Source organism: Protopterus annectens, chromosome 16.part0 (assembly GCF_019279795.1).
Source record: "Protopterus annectens isolate FY-2018-M chromosome 16.part0, PAN1.0, whole genome shotgun sequence".
In the NCBI taxonomy this organism is placed as follows: Eukaryota; Metazoa; Chordata; order Ceratodontiformes; family Protopteridae; genus Protopterus; species Protopterus annectens.
This window is the reverse complement of record NC_056750.1, coordinates 656,481,948-656,509,475: the sequence shown is the minus strand read 5'-3', so window position 1 is coordinate 656,509,475 and position 27,528 is coordinate 656,481,948. Positions and strand designations below refer to the sequence as shown.

Sequence of the window (27,528 nt, the reverse complement as noted above, 5' to 3'; positions counted from 1 at the left end):
ACATTTGAATTTGTAAACTAAAGGAGCACTCCATTCTTCTAGGAGGTGAAGTGTCACAATAGTAATGGACTGAGAGGAGGACATTTCAGGAAATTTTCAGTGGTTATGTGATCAGAGTGGGGGTGAAAAGAAGGAGCAGAGATAAATGCAGTGTTTTTCTTTTGCACTTTCACAGCTGTCAGTGAGCAACTTTCTGACACAAACCACCGCTTGCAAGGGTGATAACACAGGGTTATGACTCATTGGTTTGGTGCAAAGTAAATACACTTACTTTACACCTTGGGTACTCACCAGATATGAATTAGTGAGCTGTTCCTCTGGCCTCGATGAGATGTACAGGTTCAGTACGAGTATTTTGCATGGTTCTACATGTAGATGGGATTGCTGAATTCCAAAAGCAGGTTATTGAAGCTGAGATCTTAGAAAATTATTAGGTAAAGTGATATGTAGGTTATGGCAATTATGCAGGTTATGGCAATTAAGTGTTTGCCTCAAACAGAATATAGCCCAGTGCATGACACAATGAAGGCAGGTGGAAAAGAAGCACGTTCTCACAGCACCACATATAGTACTGAGTTTTTTATCTCCATCATTTCTGTAGATTTATAATCACTTTAATGTATATTGTAGCAGGACATGATATATGATTGGCAAGGAAATTACAGATGAAAAAATGCTGACTGTTTAAGAAGATTTATTTCACAGAGATTAATACCAAGTTAAAGTATATTAATACATTTTTACTGGACAACAGAGTATGACACTTATATTACTGCTATGCATATTTATACAAGCATGTTCCACTGTAAGTATGTTCTTTATGGGTATGTTAACCTAGTTTTGATCTATAAGTTGTTGCAAAATAATTAATTAAATTAAAATTAACTGCTTTGCAAAAGTGTAACTTAAAATAATGTTAAACCATGGTTTTACAGTAATATCTTAACTCATTCATTCCAATGAAGCTCAGTAAATTTGCAATGTAACTTATTACGTCCTCACATTTCAAACAAATATTCATATTTCAGGAACCAGAGGAGTTATGAAAGAAGTATAAATGGCAAACTCTTCAGCACAAACTATTTTATAGTGGTAGCATTCTTTAGGTTCTGGGCATAGCTAGTCTTGGGCATAGGCTAACTAGGCAGCTACCTAGGGCGCCACTGTAATGTAACAAGGGTGCTTTCCAGTAATCTGGATGGTATAGGTAGACCAGGATGAGGCACCACCTGGTGCGGGGGTGGGGGCACTCTGGAGCCCTTTTGTCTAGGGCACTAGCTGACCAAAGGCCGGTCCTGGTTCTAGGTCTTAAACTGCATTTTATAAGTCATAGAAAACACAGTAACTATTACATTTGTAATATTCTGTAAAAAGTTACAATACCTCAGCAACCACTCAAGTTAAACACACATAGTTAGCAGCATTTTATTCATCTAGCTGACAGCTTTCATACAAAGTTAAGGAGTTCTGTGTTACTTGGTTGTTGAAATGCTTAGAAAATTGAGAAAATTATAACTATATAAATGAATATCATAAAACAGTTAATTTCTATTTACCTGCACTAGACAACAATCAAATATTAATGCAGGTGAGTTTGCCATTGTGTAAGCTTTAAGATAAAATATTTTAAAACCTTGTACATAAGCAAGGATTTCAAATTGCTGATACAAATATGAACAAGCAATATATGACGCCTAGAGGTGCCAGTAGGAGTTAACTGCAGATGCACCTGGAGGCATCACTTGGAATTAACAAGTTAATAAAATAAGCATCTAGTAGAAGCACACAGAAAAAATGGAAACGTACATTTACTGTAGTAACTTTACATTAAAGCTATTCTGCCAGAAGTTGCTACAACTGTAGGTGTAAGATCAGAGAAATATAGCTTTACAAAATAAATGTCAAACAAATAGCTTCCCACTCTGCTTCATTTCGGAGAAGGGTAATAACATAAGTTGAACTAAAAATTCATCTGTATGATAGGTAATATGAAGCCACATCTACATATGCAAATAATCTAAATTAAGAAAATTAAGTATGTGGGGTAATACAGCAAATGAAAAATACCTAATAAACTAAAATAAATGCTTATTCCTACTCTGCTTAAGATGTCTTTACGTTTGGATATATGACCTCTAGAAGACGGAAGTTGCTGGACAGATATTTAAGATAACTTTGAGTCTCTACGAAAACATGGAACAACTGGTGGAAAAGAATCATGATGCTACCAATTTGTTTTCCATTCATTTACTAGGATTTGAATATTTCTATTGTTCAGAAACCAAATATAGAATCACTTGTATGGTGTCTAAAATCTGTGGCTTGACATCCTCTGGGATATTATTTGCAGAAAAAAACTACAAATACCTTCTTAAAAGTTATCATAGTTTGGCTGTCATAGCTACCACATCAAAATCATCACAGATGCATCCAAGTGCCTGAGGACCCATGGATTTAGCTGTTCTACGATAAGTAGTTAGCTCTTCTTTCAGTCTGCAATCAGCAACATTACTTTCCAGCACCTCTTTGAAAAACCCATATAAACCTGATGATTATTAATTCTTGATGCTGAAGTGCTGAAGGTATAAATTAGTTTTGCATTTCTACCCCTCACAGTTAAAGGTAAAGACACTTTCAGGGATTATGGGTGCACTTTGTGTGTACCAGCAGCATCTAAGGAAAACAAAGGTCTAGTAACATGAGACAAGAAAGGCCTTTCTCTATCAAATTTATGGAAAATTCAGCTGACCTATGACCTGATGGCTGAGCAGAAGAATATTAATATTCATTCCATAACTTAAAGAAATTCTTGAAAGGAAGGGCAGTCCTTCCTTAGATGCATCAAGGTAGTAGCCTCAGTCTCAAAAAAGGTTAAACCATAAGATTTGAGCATTTTGGCTGCACACTGATCAACAGCATAACTTCAGCTCTCCCAGTGTGAAAACAGAAACTGAGGAAAAAGGAATTCTATTGAAAATGCTGTGCTTTTTTCTTTTTTTTTTTTGGGGGGGGGGATAAAATTCAGTTACTGGGTAGTAAATATACTGCCTGGATACCAGGAAAAAAGAAATTTGGAAAACCTCAAAGAAAATCAACCAGAAAAGGTGAGGAGAAAACACTATCTGGAAAGGATTTTGCAGCTGTCAGTAGAAAACGGTTCAAGCTTCAGCTTTGTTTCAAGAGATGGCTTCCAACAATTTAGAGGAAAAAATAAAACAAATGTACTCAGAGGTGATTACAATAAATGAAACACTAAAGGTATATATCAATTCAAACAACAAAAGGCTGGAAAAAATAGAAGCTTTAACTAGCTATTCATATGAACTGATAAAACTACAAAAATCAGAGGCTGACATGAAGAAAAAACTGTCTGAATATGTGGTTTCTCAAGAAAAACTACTTAAAAATAGTAGATAGAGAGACAGCATGCAAAGAAAACCTGAGATTTTCTGCTGTACCAGAGAAACCGGAAAAAACAGACTGTATTAATTTTATAAAAGCACAAATAAGCAACTGGACTGGTATTCCACAGCAGAATTTGTTAACTGGAAGGGCACACTGAATGTATGCTCCAAACCTGGCCATAAGAAAGAAGCAAAGACTTATATTAGTAAAGATACAATCATACCAGCAGAAATAGTTGTTTCTGACAAAATTGTGGCATAAGGACAAAGTATTAAAATTAGAGACAGCAGAATGTTTGTAGAAAATGAATATTCACTGTACATCAGACAGAAGAGATACATATTTAGTCCAGCAATCAGGGAATGTCGACAGGCAGGTGTGAGAGTGAAGCTGCTGCATCCAGCTGTCTTCTAAGTGTTTTTTTTCCTGGAGGATTAAAGTATTTTTTTGATCCAGAACAGGCTAAGGAGGAAATAAAATGGTAAGGTTCATAGAGAGACTTTTGCTATTGAAACCTATACCAATGTTCTAAAAGAAAATGCTTGAGAGAAAGAAAAAAAAAATCACAGGAGTGACTAGAAGAATCACCAGTACCTTGGACTTGAACCAAAGTCTGGTGTTGGGAGATGGAGATGAACAGTAAGAACACCACCAACTCTCAAATTAATGAATAAATGGAAGACTATAAAGCATTTTATCACATTTGTGAAATATGGATTTGCAAGAAAAAGTGGATGAAAAAGACTAGACTTGTGCTGACTTTGTTAAACTTGTGGGTGGACTGTAAAGCATACTTTATATCTTTAATGTTTAGTAGGTCACTATAAGGGGAGAACTAACAACAAGTAAAATAATTTTTGTTCTTAGTGTTTGTATAAAACATGCCATGGTATAAACTACATGCTGTATACAGTAACACAAGCTTTGTGTGGCATGTAGTCAAGGGTATTTTAGCTGTGTGTGTGTGGGGGGGGTCTTTATCAGTGACTGTTTTATGTGTACAAGGAGAAAAAGGCTGGACAAAAGCAAGTTTAATGTTCATATGCTATGATCTTGGGATGCTGGGGAGGGGGTGTGGTTTAAAAGTGCACTGATTATATTATACTTATAATTAGGATATTTTCTATTTTTATTTTACAAGGGTGAATGTCTAAATTACTATCTTTGGCTTAAGCTGTTTTTGTAAGCATGTAGACTTTAAAAATATGACAAAATGATGAAAGCCAAGAAAATGCTAAGGTTTTACAACTGCAAAGATATTAGTTTGCTTGTTTTCAACTGGTAAATGTTCGGTGGATTGAGATGTCTTCAGCTGAGGGCCGCGGTGCATTCTTTTCTGGGGGATATTTACAAAGATTCATTGCAGAGTAGGTTTCCATAGAAATAAGCTGTCTGCAGGTGTAAGCAGTTCATCTTGAGAAGTCTGAGTATACCTTGCTGAGGGAAATACAAAGTTTAAAGATAAAATAGCAAGCAGTTCAGTGAAAAAATCAAGTTTGAAATTATGGGACGTGAATAAGAGGTAGTAACCTCTAGCAGTCTTAATACTCTAGTGCATTTAACAGAACTGTGTTAATTTAGTTTTATTTAAAGATAGCTGTGCACTTTTTCTTGGGCTAAAAGTTAATGTTTTCTGAAAGTATACAAGCTGTTTTTCATATCTGGGAGGAGAAGAGATAAAAAAAAAAAAAGAACAGACAGCAATTAGTATAAGTGGGAGTACAGGCTGTACCATGCACATTAGTATGTTAACCTTAATTTTAGGTTAGATAATGCCTGTAGGTGCAGCTGCCAATCTGGGGCAATTGTTCCCCTCTGGAGGGTTAAACTTCATATTTTGAATATGTAAATAGTTTTGTGTGTTTGTTCCAAGTTAATAGGGGGGTGTTTTGCATTCAGTTTTTATTTTGAGGGTTTTCATTAAAACAAAATCTTGGAAAATGTGACACAGGTTCAAGTGGAGATGAGAAGAAAAAACTGTACAAAAGATCAGCCTGCGAAACATTAGTATATGTATGTAACACAAAACATGGAAATACACATTAAAAAAAACTGTCATATATAACAGGTGGGAACAGCAGCTTTTTATTATGATGGCTATGTTGTCCGTATTATCCTGGATCGTGAATGGCCTTCCAGGTTTAGATAAAAAAGGTAACAATATTGAATGATATTAAGAAATGCAGACTGCATATAACAATTGGAAAGAAATGAGCATGTAAATTTGACAAAGACAACACTTCAGAAAGTACAGTTGTGTACACCTACCATAAATGTAGATGTTTGAGTGTCTTCACTGTTGCAGTCATGACTGTAGGGTTCTCCCCTGCCGGCAGGCAGCCCCAGGTCGGCCAGAATCCCAAAGTCTGGGTCCGGCGTCGGCTGTTCAACGATGCTCCCTGACGTCAAAGCGCCAGGAGTACAAAACTGACAGCCAACGCCATCTTCTCCAGTTTTTCTTGCCCCAAATGTCAGGAGTCCCAAAATGAAAAAGGTCCCAAAACCTTTGGAAATACACGTCAGAAGAATGGTGAAAAAAGGAACTACACAAAAGTAAAAATAAGAGGGGACAGGAGGGAGGGAAACCCAGACTGCAACAGTGAAGACACTCGAACATCTACATTTATGGTAGGTGTACACAACTGTACTATGTTGATCGTGTTTCACTGTTGCAGTCATGACTGTAGGGTAGAATCCCAAAGCTGAAAGAAAGGGAGGTGGTCATAAAGAGGAAGGGGCGGCTAAAAGGCCCTGCAAGACTGCAGAGGCAAAGCCTGCCCTAGACTTAGAGTAGAGAGGAAGATTGTAGTGCTTAGAAAATGTATGCACTGACCTCCAAGTTGCAGCTTCCAAAATATCCTTGGTAGGAACTCCCCTGAGGAAGGCCGCAGAAGTGGCAGCAGCTCTGGTGGAATGAGTCCGTATACTCCCTGGGATTTGCTTTCCATGGTGAGAATAACAAAATCTGATTCCATGAGCAATCCATTTAGAAATGGTCTGTTTTGAAATGGCTTTACCTTGGGAACTGGAAGCATAAGAAACAAACAATTGTTCTGATTTTCTGATGTCCTTAGTTCTGTTCAGGTAAAAACGTAGCTGTCTGTGTACATCCAAGGAATGTAAGATCCTTTCCCCTTTATTTTGAGGAGTGGGGAAAAAGGTTGGCAAGTGTATAGTTTGATTTAAAGCCACTTTGGAAACCACTTTAGGCATGAAGGTAGGATTAGTCCTCAAAGATACTCTGTCTTGATGAAAAATAATATAAGGTTCAACAGCCATTAGAGCTTGTATCTCTGAAACCCTCATGGCATAGGTTAGGGCTAACAGGATGGCTGTCTTCCAAGATAAAAACTTGATGTCAGAAGAAGCAGCAGGCTCAAAAGGAGGCAAGGTTAGTTTTTCCAAAACATAGTTGAGATCCCAAGCAGGAATAGGAGGAGATCTAGGAGGTCTTAAGTTCTTAGCTCCTCTGAGAAACTGTCGCATGAGCTGGTGGGAAAAGATGGGAGGGTCTGTATTATAATGAGCAGAAATAGCAGAGGCATGTATTTTAATGGAAGAGAAAGAGAGACCCTTATGTAAGAGATCTGTCAAGTAAAGTAAAATTAAAGTAATGTTGGGAAGAAGAGGATCAGAATCCTGAGCCTGCATCCAGGAACAAAATCTTTTCCATTTTCCTGCATAAGATTTTCTAGTGCTAGGACATCTGGCTTCTAAAATGACATCCGTAACCTGCTTGGGCAGTAAAGAAGAAATCAAAGGCCCTGGATTAACCAGGCCCCCAGGCTGAGAGTTCTGACATGAGAGTGTAGAACCTGACCCTGATGTTGAGACAGAAGGTTTGGAGACTGAGGTAAAATCCAAGGGGGCTCCAGGCATAGGTTTTTTAGAGTTGGATACCAAAACTGCAGAGGCCAATTTGGAGCCAGCAAGATGATCATCTTGGGCTTGTCCTGTTTTATCTTCAATAAAACCCATGGAAGAAGAGGGAGAGGCGGAAAGGCATATCCCGAGAGGTTCCTCCAACTGAATGACAGGGCGTCCACTCTCCAAGCTTCTGTGTGGAAAATCCTGGTGCAAAAAGTCTGTAGCTGATGATTGAGATGGGATGCAAAGAGGTCTATGTGAGGACATCCCCAGACTGCTGTTATCATCTTGAATATTTTGGTGTCCAGGATCCACTCGTGTGGATCCGAAAGATGTCTGCTCAGACTGTCTGCCAGGAAGGTTTGTTTCCCAGGTAAAAACTGAGCCTGAAGATCCAGATTGCAAAATAGAGCTGTGTTCCATAGATCCATGGCTAGTCTGCAAAGGGGGTAGGAATGAGATCCCCCTTGCTTGTTTATGTATCACATAACTGTGGTGTTGTCTGTCCATATTAACAGTTGTCCTGGTTGTAAAAAATTCCTGAAGGCCAATAGAGCTTTCTGAATGGCTAACATTTCCTTTAAATTGATATGCAAGTGCTTCTGATCCTTTGTCCAAAGGCCCTGCAAACAATTGCCCCGAAAATGGGCTCCCCAAGCATAATCCAAGGCGTCCGTGGTTAGAATCTGAGAGGCAGGAGGCAGACGGAATGGCTTCACTTTGTTTAGAGCACATGCCCTGGACCACCAAAGAAATTCCTTTTGAAGGCAAGGAAGAACGAAGATCAGTATGTCTAAACTGTGGCAATGCTGAGACCATACACTTTTTAGGTACCACTGTATTTTCCTCATGTGTAGTCTTGCATATGGTACGAGAAGGATGCAGGAGGCCATGTAACCCAAAGCCTGCAGGAATTTCCTTGCAGATAGATGAGTTAAAGTTGCCAAGGTTCTGAAAGTTGAAGCCAGCTGTAACTGTTTTTCGGATGTCAGAAATGCCATCTGGGTTGTGGTGTTTAGAAGTGCACCCAGAAAAGTTATCTGTTGCGATGGTGTCAAATTTGACTTTTTTATGTTTACAGAGAATCCCAGGAACTTGAGGAGGTTCTGTACAAATTCTAGATGCTGGAGTAAGACATCCTTGCTGTCTGCCTGAATTAGACAATCGTCCAGATAAGGGTAAATTTGAATTCCCTTGAGTCTGCAGTAAGCTACTACTGGAGCCAGGCATTTAGTGAAGACCCTGGGCGCAGTAGATAATCCAAAGGGCAGCGCAGAGAATTGAAAGTGCCTCGATCCGGCTTTGAACCTGAGGTATTTTCTGCAATCCTGCCTGATGGGAATGTGTAAATATGCCTCCCTTAAATCCAAAATTACCATCCATGCATTTTTGGACAGCATTGGAAGTAGCTGCTGTAGAGTAAGCATCTTGAATTTTGGAATCTCTAGAAAGGTGTTCAAGACCGACAGATCCAGAATGGGTCTCCATGAGTTTTGCTTCCTTGGGACTAGAAAGAGCCTTGAATAAAACCCTTTTCCCCTCTCTGAAAGAGGAACCAGTTCTATGGCATTCATAGCCAAAAAAGCTTCCACCTGGTTTAAGGCCTCTGTCCATTGATGTTTTGGAAGGTCTGGCCATCCGCTTGGCCTTGGCAAGGTATGAAAATGGAACTTGTAACCTCTTAAAACCACATCCAAAACCCATTTGTCTTGGGTTATTTGAGTCCAATTTTGATAAAAAAGAGAGAGTTTTCCTCCGAGAGGGGCTTCCAGGGAAGAAGTTCCTGTAGCCCCACAGAGGGAGTCATTGACTTTGTTTCCTTTGAGATTGTGACCTGTCCTTCCCCCCCCCCCCAGGGGTGGAAGCAGTCCACTGTCTTGGTCTATAAGCAGCTTGTGATTGAGGCCTCCCTCTCGAATGTCTATATCTACCCCTCTGAGGCCTGTCTGAAGTGGGAAAGGACCAATTTTTTGAAGGCCAATTCCTGCTAAATCTAGGAGGCTGTACTTGTAAGAAATCTTTAACTGTTTGCATTGATTTTGCCTTATCCTCCATCTTTTTAATCACCTCTTCAGCTTTCGATCCAAACAAAACATTAGGCTGAACAGGAGCATCCAATAATTTTGCCTTTACCTGTTCAGGTAAATTTTGTTCCTTTAGCCATGCATGCCTCCTAATGACTGTGCCAGAGGCCGCAGCCCTACAAGAAGCCTCCAAGGCATCAAATCCACAGTGTAAACTATGCTTCCCAACCTGTTCAGTGGCATGCAATAAGTCATGTAATTCCTTATCCTCTGCATAGGCAGAAATGGAAGTAAGCTTTTATTTTAAGATAGACAATAGAAATTGCTGGTATTTAAACATATGAAACTGACAGTTCAAAGCCCTAATGGACAAAGTAGCAGAAGTGTACACCTTTTTGCCCCATCTTTCTAAGGATCGAGAATCCTGTTCAGTAGGAGTAGGATTTTTGGAAGAAGCGGCCTTAGCTCCCTTAGGACCCTGAGAAATGGTTTCAGGGTCAGCAGAAGGGTTCTTGTATAAAAACTGATGGGAATCAGGAACCCTGTAATATCTATCAGGCTTCACAGGAGCAGGAGGAAAAGAGTCAGGGGTTAAGTTAGCCTCCGAAAAGGCATCATCCACAATATCCAAAACAGGAGGAATAGCCAGGGGTCTATGTTGGGGAAGAAGAAAAATTCCCTCAGCCTTTTCTTGGATTCCGAATACTCCTGTCCTTCCCAGTGGAAATGTTCCTTCATTTCATGCAAAGTTTCCCCAAAAGAGAAAACCTCAGGGGGAGAAGCTGAAGGAATGGATTCTTCAGCATCAGAATCCTCATAAGGAGGGAAAGAATATTCCTGATCAGAAGAAGAAACTGAGGAAACAGAAGCCTGATCAGAGGAATCATAAGAAATATCCTGCCTTGGCCTTTTGTCTGGAGGGGGATGAGAACCCCTAATCATAGTAAGTAAATCCTCCGCCATCTTGAGTAACTGTTTCTGTGACTTGGGAGCCGGTTCAGAAGAAGCCTGTGTAGAAGTCTTTGATTTTGAAGGAGTTTTTGCCTTTGTCTTTGGCTTTGCCTTTATTAGTAGCTGAGTAGGCCTGAAAACCCCTTCGGAAGCCGGTACCTGCACAGCGGCTCCGGACCCATCCGAAGGAGCATTGTCCGAAGGTCCTGCAACAGAAATATTTAAAGGCCTGGTTGGCTCCTCATGAGAGTCCGTTACGGCCGTCGGTTCTGAAATGGCCGACGACAGGGGCTGCAAAAGCGCCTCACTGACGACGGACGAACGAACCTGAAGCTGGCTCTGCTTGTGCGCTGTCATCAGATTTGGACCTCGGAGGCCTGTCTTTATCCTTGCGACGTTTATGAACTCCGGTAGCCGGGACCGTATCCGACGACATTTTGTAGTTAAAGCGCCTACCGAAGTAATGAAAAGCAAAATCGTACCTTCGCTTAATTGTACGTTGATTGAATCTAGCACAAAACCGACAACTAGCTACGTCGTGGTCAGGGCCCAAGCAAGGAATACGGTAAGAATGAAAATCCTTATGAGGTATTTCCTTCCCACATGAAATACAATTAACTTTTTCTGACATCGGAGTGGAGCAAGAAAAAAGTTTCCCCAACGGGGTACTTAGCTTTGAGTGGAGAAGAAAGTCTTCGGACCGAAGTATATCAGTAAAATTCGTCAGGAGTCCGCCGACCGGCAAATGCGAACTGCTATCACAGCACGGCAAGAAAGACTGGAGAAGATGGCGTCGGCTGTCAGCTTTGTACTCCTGGCGCTCATCAGCTACAGACATTTTGCACCAGGATTTTCCACACAGAAGCTTGGAGAGTGGACGCCCTGTCATTCAGTTGGAGGAACCTCTCGGGATATGCCTTTCCGCCTCTCCCTCTTCTTCTACGGGTTTTTATTGAAGATAAAACAGGACAAGCCCAAGATGATCATCTTGCTGGCTCCAAATTGGCCTCTGCAGTTTTGGTATCCAACTCTAAAAAACCTATGCCTGGAGCCCCCTTGGATTTTACCTCAGTCTCCAAACCTTCTGTCTCAACATCAGGGTCAGGTTCTACACTCTCATGTCAGAAAACTCAGCCTGGCGGCCTGGTTAATCCAGGGCCTTTGATTTCTTCTTTACTGCCCAAGCAGGTTACGCATGTCATTTTAGAAGCCAGACGTCCTAGCACTAGAAAATCTTATGCAGGAAAATGGAAAAGATTTTGTTCCTGGATGCAGGCTCAGGATTCTGATCCTCTTCTTCCCAACATTACTTTAATTTTACTTTACTTGACAGATCTCTTACATAAGGGTCTCTCTTTCTCTTCCATTAAAATACATGCCTCTGCTATTTCTGCTCATTATAATACAGACCCTCCCATCTTTTCCCACCAGCTCATGCGACAGTTTCTCAGAGGAGCTAAGAACTTAAGACCTCCTAGATCTCCTCCTATTCCTGCTTGGGATCTCAACTATGTTTTGGAAAAACTAACCTTGCCTCCTTTTGAGCCTGCTGCTGCTTCTGACATCAAGTTTTTATCTTGGAAGACAGCCATCCTGTTAGCCCTAACCTGTGCCAGGAGGGTTTCAGAGATACAAGCTCTAATGGCTGTGGAACCTTATATTATTTTTCATCAAGACAGAGTATCTTTGAGGACTAATCCTACCTTCATGCCTAAAGTGGTTTCCAAAGTGGCTTTAAATCAAACTATACACTTGCCAACCTTTTTCCCCACTCCTCAAAATAAAGGGGAAAGGATCTTACATTCCTTGGATGTACACAGACAGCTACGTTTTTACCTGAACAGAACTAAGGACATCAGAAAATCAGAACAATTGTTTGTTTCTTATGCTTCCAGTTCCCAAGGTAAAGCCATTTCAAAACAGACCATTTCTAAATGGATTGCTCATGGAATCAGATTTTGTCATTCTCACCATGGAAAGCAAATCCCAGGGAGTATACGGACTCATTCCACCAGAGCTGCTGCCACTTCTGCGGCCTTCCTCAGGGGAGTTCCTACCAAGGATATTTTGCAAGCTGCAACTTGGAGTTCAGTACATACATTTTCTAAGCACTACAATCTTCCTCTCTACTCTAAGTCTAGGGCAGGCTTTGCCTCTGCAGTCTTGCAGGGCCTTTTAGCCGCCCCTTCCTCTTTATGACCACCTCCCTTTCTTTCAGCTTTGGGATTCTACCCTACAGTCATGACTGCAACAGTGAAACACGATCAACATAGTACAGTTGTGTACACCTACCATAAATGTAGATGTTCGAGTGTCTTCACTGCTGCAGTCTGGGTTTCCCTCCCTCCTGTCCCCTCTTATTTTTACTTTTGTGTAGTGCCTTTCTTCACCATTCTCCTGAGGTGTATTTGCAAAGGGTTTGGGACCTTTTTAATTTTGGGACTCCTGACATCTGGGGCAAGAAAAACTGGAGAAGATGGCGTCAGCTGTCAGCTTTGTACTCCTGGCACTCTGACGTCAGGGAGCATCGTTGAACAGCCGATGCCGGACCCATACTTTGGGATTCTGGCCGACCTGGGGCTGCCTGCCGGCAGGGGAGAACCCTACAGTCATGACTGCAACAGTGAAACACGATGAACATCGGATATTCAGCAGAATATCAGTGACAGAGAAAAGGGGGAATAATTATACTAATTCCTAGAGGGGCTCCAATAGTTATAGATTGGGGAAAAAGACAAAAATGGTAAATTTGTGGTAGTTAGGGGCTACTGGAAAGGGAGGAGGATTACAATGGCATGTATTTATATTCCACCGAAAAAAAGAAGTTATGTACCTACCATAACGTTCCACGTTAGTTTTCTTCATCTCGCCTTATTTCTTGCTGGTTGGGATCGGAGCCGATCCTCGGCTCCGACTCGGCCATCTTCAATGGCTTGAGAGCTGTTTACTGGCTCGAGGCTACCCCTTATCCCATGATGCCTAGCGATAGCTACCCAGATCTCATTTGAAATAGCTAGCTCCAGACATAGCAAAAGAAAAACCAGTCCGAAACAAATAGGTTGACTATACCTGCCATATTCTCTAAGTCAGTAGAGGAAACAAACCAGAGAACACCCTGTCAGTGAAATAAGAACTCCTCTCGTTCGAATAGGACAGGGGGACGGAGGGTGGGATGCAAGAAAGAAGGCGAGATGAAGACAACTAACATGGAACATTATGGTTGGTACATAACTTCTTTATGTTAAGTTGTCTATCTCGCCTTCGTTCTTGCTGGTTGGGACAGCGTCCCTAGCACCTAATATCCTGGGTTGCTCAATGGAACAGACTCTTCAGAACAGTGGAACCAAAGTCAGCTCTGCTCCTGGAGATCATATCCAGCTTGTAATGAGAAATAAAGGTATGAGGATTTGCCCACGTAGCAGCTGCACAGATAGAATCCATGGGCAACCCAGATTGGAAGGCTACAGAGGTGGCCAAGGCCCTAGTAGAATGACCTTTCGGTTTGATAGGTAACTCTTTGTTCCTTACTGATAAATGAAAGTAATAGTATGAGACAACCATCTAGATAAGGTCACCTTGGAAACTGGGAGACCCTGTTTGCCTAAGGCATAAGAAAGGAATAGCTGGTCCGACTTCCTTACTTCCTTAGTTCTGTGCAGGTAAAAACGCAATTGTCTATGAACGTCCAATTGGTGTAATCTGTACTCTGCCTTGTTGCTGTGATTAGGGACAAACACAGTAAGGTCTATAGATTGGTTTAAATTATTTTCTGAGCAGACTTTAGGAAGAAAAGAAGGATTAGTCCTCATAGCAACCCTGTCCTTATGAAAAACCAAGTATGGAGGACGAACACATAGCACATGAAGCTCGGAGATGCATCTGGCTGAAGTAATAGCTACCAGAAAGAGTGTCTTCCAAGATAAAAACTTAATGGAGCAGGACGCTGCTGGTTCAAAAGAGGGCAGAATTAAGGAAGTTAGTCCCAAGACGGAGGGAGAGCTCTCACTGGAGGCCTAACGAGAGTCGTCCCTCTCAAAAAAGCTTTACAGAGCTTATGAGACATAATGTTAGAATTTGACAACCCAACATGAAAGTTAGAAATGGCCGCTAATTGAACCCTGATCGTAGCAGAAGCGGACCCAGAATGAAAAAGTTGTGCTAGGAATTCCAGAATTTCGTGGACTGGGGCTGAAAAGGGATCTACGTTCCTAGTCTCTGCCCAACAAGAAAAATGTTTCCATTTACTAGCATAAGTTTTCCTGGTTGTGGACTTGTGAGAGGAGACAATAATCTCACGTACAGCTGGGGAAATGCTGAGAAGCCTGGCTAAGGTTGGAAGTGGAGCAACCAAGCTGTGAGCTGGAGAGTTTGGAGGGATTGATGCAAACCGCCTGATTGATGAATCAGTAGATCTGGAATCGGGTCCAGAGTCCAGGGCTGATAGAGAATGTAATGGTGCAGGAACGGGAACCATATCTGTTGAGGCCAGTAGGGGGCAATGAGGATCATTTTGCAACCCAATGATATTGCTTTCTGTATGAGTTTTGGTATCAGGGGAAACAGTGGACAGGCATAAAGAAGTCCCTGAGGCCAATTGTGGACTACAGCGTCTCTGGGTGCGTGACCTGGAAGCTGAAGAAGGGAGAAGTAGTTGCTGCATTTGCTGTCGAAGGGGGTGGCAAAAAGATCGCAGCAAGGCTGTCCCCATTTGTGGAAGATAAGATCCGCAACTTCCTGATTCAGAGACCACTCGTGAGGCATGAGGATAGCTCTGCTGAGCCTGTCCGCTATGACATTGGACCTCCCAGCAATGTGCGTCGCAATCAGAAAACGTTGGGAGGAAATCGCCCACTGCCACAGTCTGAGTGCTTCTCAACACAGGGGGTAGGATCTGGTTCCGCCCTGCTTGCTGATGTACCACACCACTGACATATTGTCTGTTTGAACTGCAATGGTCCCGGAAGGAAGAGAGTCCTGAAGGGCTTGCACTGCTAGGAGCATGGCTCTCATTTCTAGGACGTTTATGTGCAGATGGTACTCGCGAGGTTACCAAGTGCCTTGAACTGTCCTGCCCATATAGTGCCCCCCCCCCACCCTATCAGGGAGGGCGTCTGTGGTCACTGTGGCTACCGGAGGGGGCTGAATGAAGGGTCTGCCCTGAGTCACTAGTGGGGAGACCATCCACCATGAAAGATGCCTTTTGCATGCTTTTGTAATCAGGATCATGTGAGACATGGGCAGCTCTTGGAAGGACCACTGTGTGAACAGAAGCCACTGCAGGATCCTCATATAAAAGCGGGCCAGTGGGATTAGAAGAATGGCTGCTGCTGCCATGGAACCCAGAGTTTGAAGGAACCTGACTTGGGATCCTTTTACTCTGCATTAGAATCTGTACTTGCTGACGAATTGTAGACACCCTTTCTAGTGGTAGCCTTGCAAACATGTTCCTTGTGTCTAAGTCTGCTCCTATGTAAGTGATAGATTGACAGGGCAACAAGGCAGATTTTTCGAATTTTATTGTAATGCCTAGCTGGGAGCAGATTGTGATTGTGTAGTCCCTGTCTTGTAGGAGTTGATGCCTGGTAGTAGCAGTGAGGAGCCAGTCGTCTAGATATGGAAACATCTGGAATCCTCGACGTCTCAGGTGAGCTGTGACCACTGCCATACATTTGATGAACACCCTGGGAGCTCTTGTGAGACCAAAGGGCAATGCTCTGAACTGATAATGACTGGCTCCCAGCTGGAAGCGAAGAAATCTCCTAGAGCGCCTGTCCATCTTGATATGGTAGTACGCGTCCTGAAGATCTATCGAGCACATCCAACTGTCCTGACCCAGAAAGGGTAGAATGGACTGTAGCGTGACCATCCGAAACTATGTTCTTTGTACAGACCTCTTTAGTCTGCTGAAATCCAGAATCGGTCTCCAGTCCCGTCTTTTTTGGTACCAAAAAGAACTTTGAGTAAGTTCCGGATCCGTGCTGGTCTGCCGGGGCTTCCTGGATGACTCTCTTTTTTCTAGCAGTTTTGAAACTTCTATTACTGCTTGGTCCTTCATATTGGGTGAAACATCTGGAAGGGATTTCTTTGACGGTAAGGGATGTTGATGATAGGGACTTTTGTAACCTCGGGATATAATGGACCATACCCCATCTGTCTTGCGGTAAATTTTGCCAGGCTTTTGGGTACAGTGAAAGTCTTCTCCCGACTGCATCCAGAGGTGAGCAGCCGGGCAACCCTTCAGGGATGCTGAAAGGGCTTATCAGAGAAAGATTCTCTGTTGCCCTGGTTCTGCGGACCCCCTCTGCCACGAGGGCGACATCTGTTATTATTGTTTCCCCCTCTGCCTCTGGAGGAAAAATCACAACGTGTGTCAGGCAAGGCTCCCTGGGATTTTCGGAACCACATCTTGCCACTCTTCTGACCTTTGGAGTAAGGTCTAGAGGGAGTGGAAAAACAGACTCCCACGGCAGAGAGAGAGTCTTGCCTTCTTGCTCACACCTAGTCAAAGTGTCTTTCACCTGTGGTCCAAAAAGAAAGGAACCATCAAAGGGAGTGTTGGTGAAGGACGCTCGAAAAGGTTCCGCAAAGTTACACAGCCGCATCCATGCATGCCTCCTAAGGGCCACACCCGTACCTATGGCTCTACTCGCACCATCGGCTGCATAGGAAATTAGCCTCATGGAGGAGTTAACTACAGAATTAAGTGTCGCCAGCTGGGAAGCTACTTTAGCTTGAGCTCCCTCAGCTGATGGATCTTGAAGGATATCTCTGTGCTCTTTAAGGAGATCCCTCTGAAGCTGGGTAAAATGACATAAGTAGTTCAGTGACCTCATAGAGAAGGTCGCTGAAGCGAACATTCGCTTCCCGTATCTATCCATCATCCTAGACTCCTTGTTAGGAGGATGGACAGACGAAGAGGTCTCCGCTAACTATTTTTTGGTGGCTGCTGCTACCACCATGGCATCAACAGGAACACCTTTAGTAAGGATTTGCTTATCCTGGGGTGCGGTGATGAATTTACCAGGTCTCCTCGGAGTTGGTTCCACTGTATCCGGAGCTGACCAAGCCTTTCAAGCCACCACTGCCATAAGTGGATCGAAAGGCAGAGAAACCCAGGAGGTGGAAGGTCGGGAACCGAAAGCATCCAGAAATACAGACTCATGCTCGGTATGGGTTAGGAGATTCCTGTTCCCCCTCTGCTTAAGCATTTCTAGGATGTCCGAGAAGGAAACATCTTCAGAGGGGGATCTCGGGGACCCTTCCGAATCATCTAAGTCTGTATCAGAAGTGACAGACTCGGGGGAGTCAATGTGCTTCCTCTTGCACTTCTTACGAGGGGGCTCCTCTGAATGATCAGGGGAGGCCTCGGAAGAAGAGGAAACACCCAATGGGGTGTCCTGGAGCATCGGTTCCCTACGCTTGGGGTCTGGAGGAGGAACAGAGGTTGGCACAGGCACTACAGGGGACGGAGCCGGTGGGGCTGATGGTGGAGCTGACTCAGTGGCCAGCACACTCCTCATGACATCGAAGGCGTCCCTGCCACGGTGCAGAGAAAGCTCCAGTTCTGAGGAAATAGGAATCTTTCTCTGCACTGAGGGAGACGGCTTCGAGGCCGATGTAGGAGCCGTGCTCACCTACGCCGAAGTTCCGAGAGGGAGAACGGGGTCGGACAAGGGTCCGATGACACTCGCCCCCTTGGAGCCGACGAGGGAGCCCTGGTACCCTGATCCCTCGACGGACGGCACCACCGAGGGGATCGGAGCTGACGTCAGAACCGAAGGAGATAGAGTTATCGGAGCCGACGGTTCCAATACTCGAACCCGAATGAACTCCGGCTCCGAACTCATTGGAGTCAGAGGAACATCAAGAAAAGTGGACGGAGCCGACACCTGTTGAGGAGGGCTGGACAACATCTTGGCAAGTGCCTGAGACTTTAGCAACCTACTAACCACTCTCTCCACATCGTGATCCGACAGCCTAGAGGATCGAGAGGAGTGAGAGGATCGGTGACTACGCTCGCTCTGAAGTAAAGGAGACCGAGGAGCTGTATGCACCGATTCTAGTGTAGGGGACCTCAGCCTCTTGTGGCTCATCGATGGCTCTGAATTCTCTGATGGAGCCGACAGGGAGATTGTCTTGTTGGTGCCAGCCAGAACCGAAGTGGAAGGTAAAGCCTGAACCTAAGACAGCTCCGAACTTGGGGCTGACGGCTTGGTGGGTTTAGGGGATTTCACAGGCTGAGAGCTCTTGGCCGGTGAATCCTGGGGTTTTAAAAGACCCCTAAGAATAAGCTTATTCTTACGCTCCTGCAGGACTCTTGGACTAAAGGCATGGCAGATAGAACAAGAGTCCTGCAGGTTTACAGCGCCTAAACAATAGATGCAAGAAGTGCGCCCATCTGTCAGAGACATTTTCTAACAGCATGAGTCACACTTTTTGAACCCAGAAACCTTGGATTCCTTTGACATCCTTAAAGAAGGAAAACAACAATTATAACAACTACCAAAAGCAATATACAGTCTACACAAAAAACACACTCTATGATAAGACTATAGCTAAAGTTTTTTTTTTTATGTAAATAGGAAAGCCTCTAACTTAAACAGCTAGCCTATGAGAGAAAGGTAGAAGGAAAGCCTCTAACTTAAACGGCTAACCTGACAAGAAGAGGTAGGGGGGGTGGGGGAGAACTCTCTAAGTTAAACGAGTTCTACAAGAAAAAGAAGGGATACTACAACTAAACACTATCACAAAACAAGACTAACGTTAATAATAAAAGAGTTGAATTCTAGAGTAAGAACATTATACTAAAAACTTTATACGAGCCTGATCCAGGAAAACGACACCTCACAGCTGAAGCGGAAAATGAGACCTGGGTAGCTATCGCTAGGCATCATGGGATAAGGAGTAGCCTCGAGCCAGCAAACAGCTCTCAAGCTATTGAAGATGGCCGAGTCAGAGCCGAGGATCGGCTCCGATCCCAACCAGCAAGAACGAAGGCGAGACAGACAACTTAACATCTGCTATTATGGAGCTTAAAAAGAATTTGGGAGAAATAATCAAGTTTCAGTAAGGACTTTTATTTATTGCTGGGGAATGGAACTTGATTTGCAACTGAAAGGACATATTGGGGAACCTAGAAGGGACAATATAACAAAAGAGGGTAGATTTCTGAAGAAATTTATGAAAATATTTTTTATGGAAGATGTGAATTCAGTAGTAAGAACTCGTGCAGGATTTATATATTAGTCTCCAAGGTACAATAACTGGGCTAGACTAGACGGAAATCATATTTCACAGGAACATGTGCATTTAATCGAAAACATCAACACACATCCAATAACTATTTCTGATCATGCACAGATAAAAATACAGGGTAATGGAGTAAAAATACAATCATGGTGCTTTCCCCACCTACCTGTTAAAAGAAAGGAATTTAAGGAATGGGTAGTAGAAATTATTCTAGAGTTATTAGGAAAGGTAGAAATATTTTCAGAAGTTATAGCTACTGACTGGGATAAAATGGAAATGGCGTTTAAAAATAGGGGTTGAAATAAAACAGGTGCAGTTAAGAAGTAATAAAAATTACTTAAAGTGGCTGACAAAGGTTAAAGTATGGCAGAATAAGGGAAATCTCACAGAACAAGAGGAGCACAAATACAGAGGGTTAAAGAGAAAACAAGGGAGTTTGGATAATATGCACAAGTTTAGAAAGACTGCAGTTAAACAACAATTTTTGAAAACAACTCCAGAGCACAAAAATCTTAGCATGATGACTGAGGCAACAGAATGTTGAAAGGATTGTTGACAAACTAAGGAAACCTCTGACAAGAAAAGTAACCAGAGATCCTGTAGACATTTTGGAGATGTTCAAGAAATTTTACGAAAATTTGTATAAAGCAGAGAACTGTGGAAATCAAGAAAGAGTACAGATAGAAATACTTATGGAAGACTTAATTATGCCAAGGTTAGATGCAGATGAGGCTTAACAACTAACAATTAACACAGGAGGTGATGAGATGAAAACAAAAATGTATGACCAATCTTCAGGAAAGTCTCCAGGAATAGATAATATTCCTGCTGAAGTTTGGAAATTAGAAGGGAAGAAAGTAATACACACCTCGAAGATTTTGTTTAATAGCATTTTAAAAGGAAGGGAAGCACCAACATCTTCGAAGAAAGCTGTGGTGGCTATGTTACCTAAAGATGGCAAAGACCCTTCAGACCAAGCTAATATAGACCCATTTCAATTTTAAACAATGATTATAAAGTGCTTAGGTTTGTACTAGCTAAAAGAATGGCAAATAAATATGGATCAGTATGGTTTTGTGGAGGGGAGGCAAACATTAATAGAACATGAATGATCCACAGAGTAGTGGAAAGTAAGAAAATACCTCTGTTGTTGGTGAGTCTTGAGCAGAGAAAGCATTTGACAGAGAAATGCTGGGATTTTATGAGTAGGTCATTGGCGGCATTTGCATTCCCTGTTAACTGCTTTATATTTAGAGCCAACAGCAAAAAATAAGGGACCCAAAATAAACAGATATAACTGGTATGGTAATCAGAAAAGCTGTCTTTACTGTATTTGTAAATGATATTATTTTGTACCTGATAAATCCAATAAAACACACCTCAGTGTTGTGGAACATTTTGAGAAAGTTTCATGTCTTTTTGGGATATAAATTTAATAAAGATAAAAAATTTATGAAGATATAAAGGCTATAACTGGAAATTATGTACCCACACACGAATAGGTTCAGCAATACCCACATTTTTGGGGACATGTTAAGATGAAGTACTTAGGAGTATGGATTAAAAAGGCTTCTATTATGGCAGCTAAGGATATGTTGAAAGAGACTAAACACAAAGAGAACACAAAAACTGAGAAACTGGAAACTCTCATTTATAGATGTGGAAAGTAAGATACAAGCAGTGAAAGTGTTTTTAGTCCCTTTAGTCTTGTATATTGGTCAGGCATACTTTTATCAACCTGAAGAGAAGTTGTTGACAATAAAGTAATAAGGATTTGAAAAAATTTATCTGGGAGGGAAGCAGGAAAGAGTCAAATGGGATACGTTGAGTCTTCCAATAGAACAACAGAACAAAATAGGTATTTTAGAGATACAAAGTTAAGAAGGCTCGCATACATAACACAAGCAGAAGGTTATAATTCAAAGTGTAAAGGGATGATGAAGCAAGGGGGGAAGCTCAAGAAATGGACAGAGAGAGATTTCTGGACACGGATCGTTAAGGAGAAGAGTAAGACCTGTACAAAACATTGCATTTATAAAGTAACAGAAATTACTCTAGGAGCTAAGCCAATATGAGAAAAGAGAAAGGAGATTTTGCCAATAGGGACGACTGCAAGTAGAAATACAGAAAATATGCTAGAGTTGCCTGGAATTTACTGGAGAAACCTTGCAAAGGAACAAAGACATTGGAAGCAAATAACTCATGCAGGAAAGGTTAAAGAGTGGGATGAGGCCACAAATACATTTGGAATACAGGCTAGAGACTGCCTTCTCTACCAGGGCTTGATTTCACAGTACAGACAGAGAGAGGCATAGGGGAATTTTAAGTGACAGAACTGCTCTGGTAGAGTTTTTAGTTGAATCTATAACATAAGCAGCTGTTAAAAAGGGATAATTGTTACGGCATATAAAATACTGCATAACTATAAGAATCATTCAGTGGAGGTTAGAAAAGATTTGGAAGAGAGATTGGAAAAATAATTTACAAGAGAACAAAGGAGAAATGGCTCTATGTAAGGAAGCAATTATTTTGAGCTGGGATACAGAATCTGAATTGCCTAGGCAAAGTAAGGCCTCATTAAGTTTAATTCTTTTGGCTGCCAAAAAAAAAAAAAGCTATTACTAGAAAATGGAAATCAAAGTCTACACCAAATGTATTCGAGGTATTGAATATTATAAAAGATATAAAAGAAATGGAAGAAGAATATTTAGAAAAGAGAAGGAGCAAAAGAGGTACATGGACATTCTGGGAACAGTACATGCATAATAATGTTCAGGAGGAGGAGTAAGGTTTAAGAGAAGGCAAGAACTCAGCAATTTTTTTTGTAATGTTGGACTGTTGACTGTAAAAAAGAAAATATATGTGATGTATACTATATTTAAATGGAGCATGTTAAAATTGTTTGTTCTGTTTTTTGTTAATGTACATTTGCCTATGTCTTAAGTAATAATTTAATAAAGGAGTTTAAAAAAAAAGTAGACAGGCACAATGGGTGCAAAATACAGCTGAATTTTTTTGGGCGAGCTGGTAAGGCTATTGGCAGACAAAAATATAGAACACAAATTTTTACACCCCAGCTGATACTACAAACAAAAAAACAATCTACTGACATTCAGAATGAACCAGTAACTTATCAGATACAGCCCTGACTCACATGTGGAACAGGAGGTACTCACAGATGATATTTATTATACTGCATATGAAGGACCCAGAACAAGATATATCCTGGTGGTGTGAAATATTCTAAAAAAGTTTCAGACATTTTCAGAATACAAAATAAATGAAAACAAAACAAAGACAAAAGAGTGAACATTCGTACCTATCCATGAGTCAGTTCAATTGTATAAATATTTATGGACATATGACAAAATGTAATACTTGGAGATAACGGTTAAAAAGACTACGTGATGGCATGTGGGAGGATATTACGCAGAAGATAATAAAAAATACAATACTGGAAATTTAAGATCATGGAATTGGATACCAAGACACAGATAGATAAAATGTTTATAGTTCCTTGGTTATATATAGGGCCAGGAAATTTTTTTCAGTCAGAAGAGAAGTTGTGGGTGACAATTAATAAGGAAATGAAAGAATTTATTTGGAAAGGGAATGGACAAGAGTTAAATGGGATAAAATATAATTGATAATTGATGTGTACACGTGTGTGTGTGTGTGTGTGTGTGTGTATATATATATATATATATATATATATATATATATATACACATGCATGTGTGTGTGTATGTATGTATGTATGTATGTATATATATATATATATATATATATATATATTATATATAAGTGCGTGTGTGTGTGTGTAACACACACTGTCATCAGTGACATAATCCATTGGGTAAGATATCTCCGTTGTACAGGATAAACCCTTTGTAGATCAATGTGTGTGTATGTACCGTTAAGAGGTTATCCAAGTGCTTGCACTAGTGTAGAAATACTGATCACATGCAAGCTAGACTGCCATTTTGTAGTAAACTGTTGAGATTTAAGCATCTATGTATGCAAGTTCTGTCTATTAACTAGTTTATTTGCATTTTTCTATGTATTAAAGCATCAAAACGAAATACCCCACCTGCTTGTCATCTATGTCAGAGAGAGATGAGTGACACCCTTTTTATCAAGTTCAGAATAAAAAAAAATACAGTGCAGGGATTGAGGACTAGGTGCCTGGGTTAATTCTGTCCTCATGGCTAACTATTTTTCTGCAAGGCTCATGTAATCAAACTTGGCAGACGCAGGACCTGCAATGAATAAGGCAACATTCGGTTCTGGGATGCCAGCTGTTAAATTAAAAATGGTCAGGCTTCCACACTTTGACTAGAAAGCCTTTGTTTACTACCAGTAACTGGACTTTCTGTTACTTCTCAATGTAGACTGGCCTGCCTTTAAAATGGTTATGGCAAGGAGAGTTAGGGTTACAGATAAATGAGGGGAAACAGGGTAAATGAAGTACATCAGGCCTAGCAACTGGTCTCTGTAGGATAATGAGGGGATTAAGGCCTTGTCCTCTCTAATTTCTAAGTCTGTGGGTATTTGTTTAGCTTCTTAAACCTAATGTGTCATTGAAAGAGAAACAATGAGTAGGGAAGGTTAAAGTCACTAACGGTTCTTGTGCAGAAGGTGTAGAGGAAGGAGTAGATGCACTCTGTGCCAGCAACACCAGCTTCTTGTGTTACAAGAAAGTCCAAGGGTTTCAGACCCAATGAGCTGAATTTTTCTACTAAAAGTGACTGTGTACTCACAGGAGTAGATGTCACAGATCCACCCCAGAGCAAAATGACCAACAGTGGACAGCACAAGTAATGGAATAATTTGAAAGCAGGCACAAATATTTGTAAACTTTTCTGCAGACAATCATGGATCTCAGAATTAGCAGTCTGCAAGCAATTCAGAAGGAAGGGATGAAATAATATATAGCCTTTCGAATTGTTACTTCTATAGCAAAAAAAGAACAAGTGAAGACAGTGTGAGCTGTTCCCTCTTTTAAATGAATGTCAGTCCAATGTTTTGGGAGATGGAGAAATTCATACTTGCTAGAGGAATGTCTGGAAAGAAGGCCATAACAGCAAATGTCCACCCACAGTTATTTCCCAAAGATAGGGAATCTAAAGTAGCAGTGATTCCTCCAGAGAAAATATTTTCTTCTGTGAAAAAATCATCATCCCTTTATGCAGTGTGCTTTTAGTGACAAAATAAGGTAATAGCATATGTTTTACTGTGTGTGTGTGTGTGTGTGTGTGTGTGTGTGTGTGTGTGTGTGTGTACGTGTGCAATACCAAGCAGGAACATTTTCCTCCATAATCCCATTTGTTTACTGCCCCACCTTCTCTCTTTCCCCCCTCTCCTTACCATGTACTTATAAAGCCTCACTACCCTTTCTTCCACATCTTTGTCACTCTTGAACACAATTAAACAAATTAAGCCCAATTGCTAAATCATTTGGCTGCCTGTTGTAAATCTGGATCTTTGATACTCTGAATGCAATCTCCACTTAAGTCTGGTTTAAGCAGTAATGATCTACATATCCTCATACTTTCTGAATGATATACCTTTTCCATCAAATATTTGGTTTTGTCTTTTTTGACAATCACTTTTTTAATTGTTTCTTCTTTACCTGCTTATTTGCTTTCCATAAAAATGAATGCCATTGTGATAATTATGTTTTTGTGGCTTTATCTGCACATTCTTTCCCATTTACTAAAACCTTTCAAAGGCACTTTCCCATTCTAACAGATACCCTTACTAAATTCTACTGCACTTACCTTTACTCAGTTCTGCAGCTAAGTATACCACGAACAGCAGTGGTTTGCTGGACACTTGATCCATTATGACCACCCATTTCAGAAATAAGAATGCTCCCTCCTGAAGGAGTTTCACTAGTAGCTGTTGGGGATTAATCGACACTGCCCTAAAATATTTGTTTAAAAAATCTATTCATTTAAAGAAAATCAAACAAGGAAATTTTGAGATGAATTCAATAGGTGATATTTTCCCCTTCTTAACTGTCAGTAGAAGGAAGACAACCGCAATAGTACCTAGCTTTATAGTCAGTAGGAGGACAAACTTGTCAATACTTACTGTACTGCAAGAGGATGTAAAAAGTAGTGCTTTTTTTTACAGTTTGCAATGATATTGCATTATGGATGCAAAAGATACAAACCCATTTCAAAACTCCATTTATGTGCTTTGGTCAAGTGGCTGTCCTTCAGGTCCAAATTCTTTTCTCCATTCTTAGCACATTTTACTGATACTTGTGTTCTAGACGGAGACTTTGTGATCTGGTGGTGTGCGTTTATTTCCAAAGAAACTGCTTTTACTTGTGGAGATTTGACTGAACTTTCAGGGCTAGACAAGTCTTCACTATCACTGCTGTTTACTGTACAGACAAAAGAAAAAACATGGAAAATATGCTCAGAACTTTTTTTAGTCCCATTTCTAGACTATCTAGAAATCACCAGTCATATAAGCTCGTTCAGTTATTACTGTACAGTTTTTACTTATTTTTTCTCTTGAAAGTTTAGCAGCAGAACACCTACCATACCTGCAGACACTTAAGGGTGATGTTCATGAGAGCCATTTTGCTGTAAAACAATTGCTCTGCCTCCACGTGGAACACTTTGCAAAATGTTTCCTCGGATTTTGCATCTGATCCTCAATACAACTTTCTGGGCAGCCTTGATACTACTGCATTGTTATGTATTACTGGCAATATCGAAGGTAATACTTTGTCAGGAAATTTTGCACTGTTGCCATTTACTGATACAAGGTACACACAAATCAAAATGATTTGTCATCTGTTACTGATTAAACTTTCTGATCACTGGCTGTACTGCCTTGTATGTTACTGACTGCTTTACTTTACAACATTTAAAGCTGCTGTTTTACAATACTGCACCAGACAATACCAGAATAAACTACCTGATTTACTTTTGCTGCTTGCTCTTATGTTACTGCATTGTTACTCTTCATGAAAGTATTTGTTTACATTAATCTGTAGCTTATGCTTGGTCTATAGTTATAGCATCTGGATCAAACAGTAGGTCAGCTATCTCTTACTTATTGTTGCTACTAAGGTAGAAACTAAGTCAATCTGTTTCAGTCACTAATTGCATTTGATCTCGCTTCTGATGGTTGCTGTTCCTACTTGGACTGACTGTTCCACTGTTACAAAAACTGAGGCTATTCATTTTAGTTACTGCTCTTAAAAGAGACTGATTACTGTTGCTATATACTGCTATCACTCTTACATAATTTTGCACTTGTGAATACTGCCACTATTAGTTATTGTGTCCTCATACTTAACAAAAACATTTACTGCTACTTCCTAACCACTCAGTATGTGATACGTGTAGCCATTTTCAAGCCTGAAGGCTGCCTTCTCACCTCAAAATGTATTCAGTAAGAAAAAAGTACAGTTGTGTACACTTACCATAAATGTAGATGTTCGAGTGTATTCACTGTTGCAGACATTACAATTGGGTTATCCTGCTGGCAGGCTACCCTCAGTCAGCCTGAATTCCAAAGTCTAGGGCCAGCGTCGGTTGCTGTCGCCTCGTCCCTGACATCAGTGTGCCAGGGGTATAAAAGATGCAGCTGACGCCATTTTCTTCAGTTTTTCTTGCCCCAGATGTCAGGTGCCCCCAAAAGGGTAGGCTAAACATATGTCAATAAAACATGCATGCACCAAAATATATATTATTCCTTCATCTATAAGCAAATACACCACATAGGCTGTATAGAAGAGAGAAGTACAGATAAGTTCCAGCAAGGAAATGGGGGATGGCGGGTGGGTAACCTGGACTGCAACAGTGAATACACTCGAACATCTGCATTTATGGCAAGTGTACACAACTGTACTATGTTCTTCGTGTTTCACTGTTGCAGTCATTACAATTGGGTTGAATCCCAAAGCTAAGGTTGGGAGGCTAGAGGTAAATAACATTAGGAGTGGCTATTAGGCCCTGCAGAACTGCAGTGGCAAATCCTGCCCTGGATTTAGAGTAGAGTGGTAAGT

The 27,528-nt window shown here is 41.2% G+C and overlaps 1 protein-coding gene across 1 annotated transcript in view; it reads right to left on the bottom strand.

Annotated features, from left to right (window-relative positions):
- Nucleotides 1-27,528, bottom strand: part of ARID4B (AT-rich interaction domain 4B) — a 2,517,944-nt gene that overhangs the window by 113,965 nt on the left and 2,376,451 nt on the right. The window contains exon 19 of the mRNA XM_044058160.1: nt 25,675-25,890. Coding sequence (XP_043914095.1) covers nt 25,675-25,890 — 216 coding nt within the window. The remainder of the gene's footprint in view (nt 1-25,674; nt 25,891-27,528) is intronic.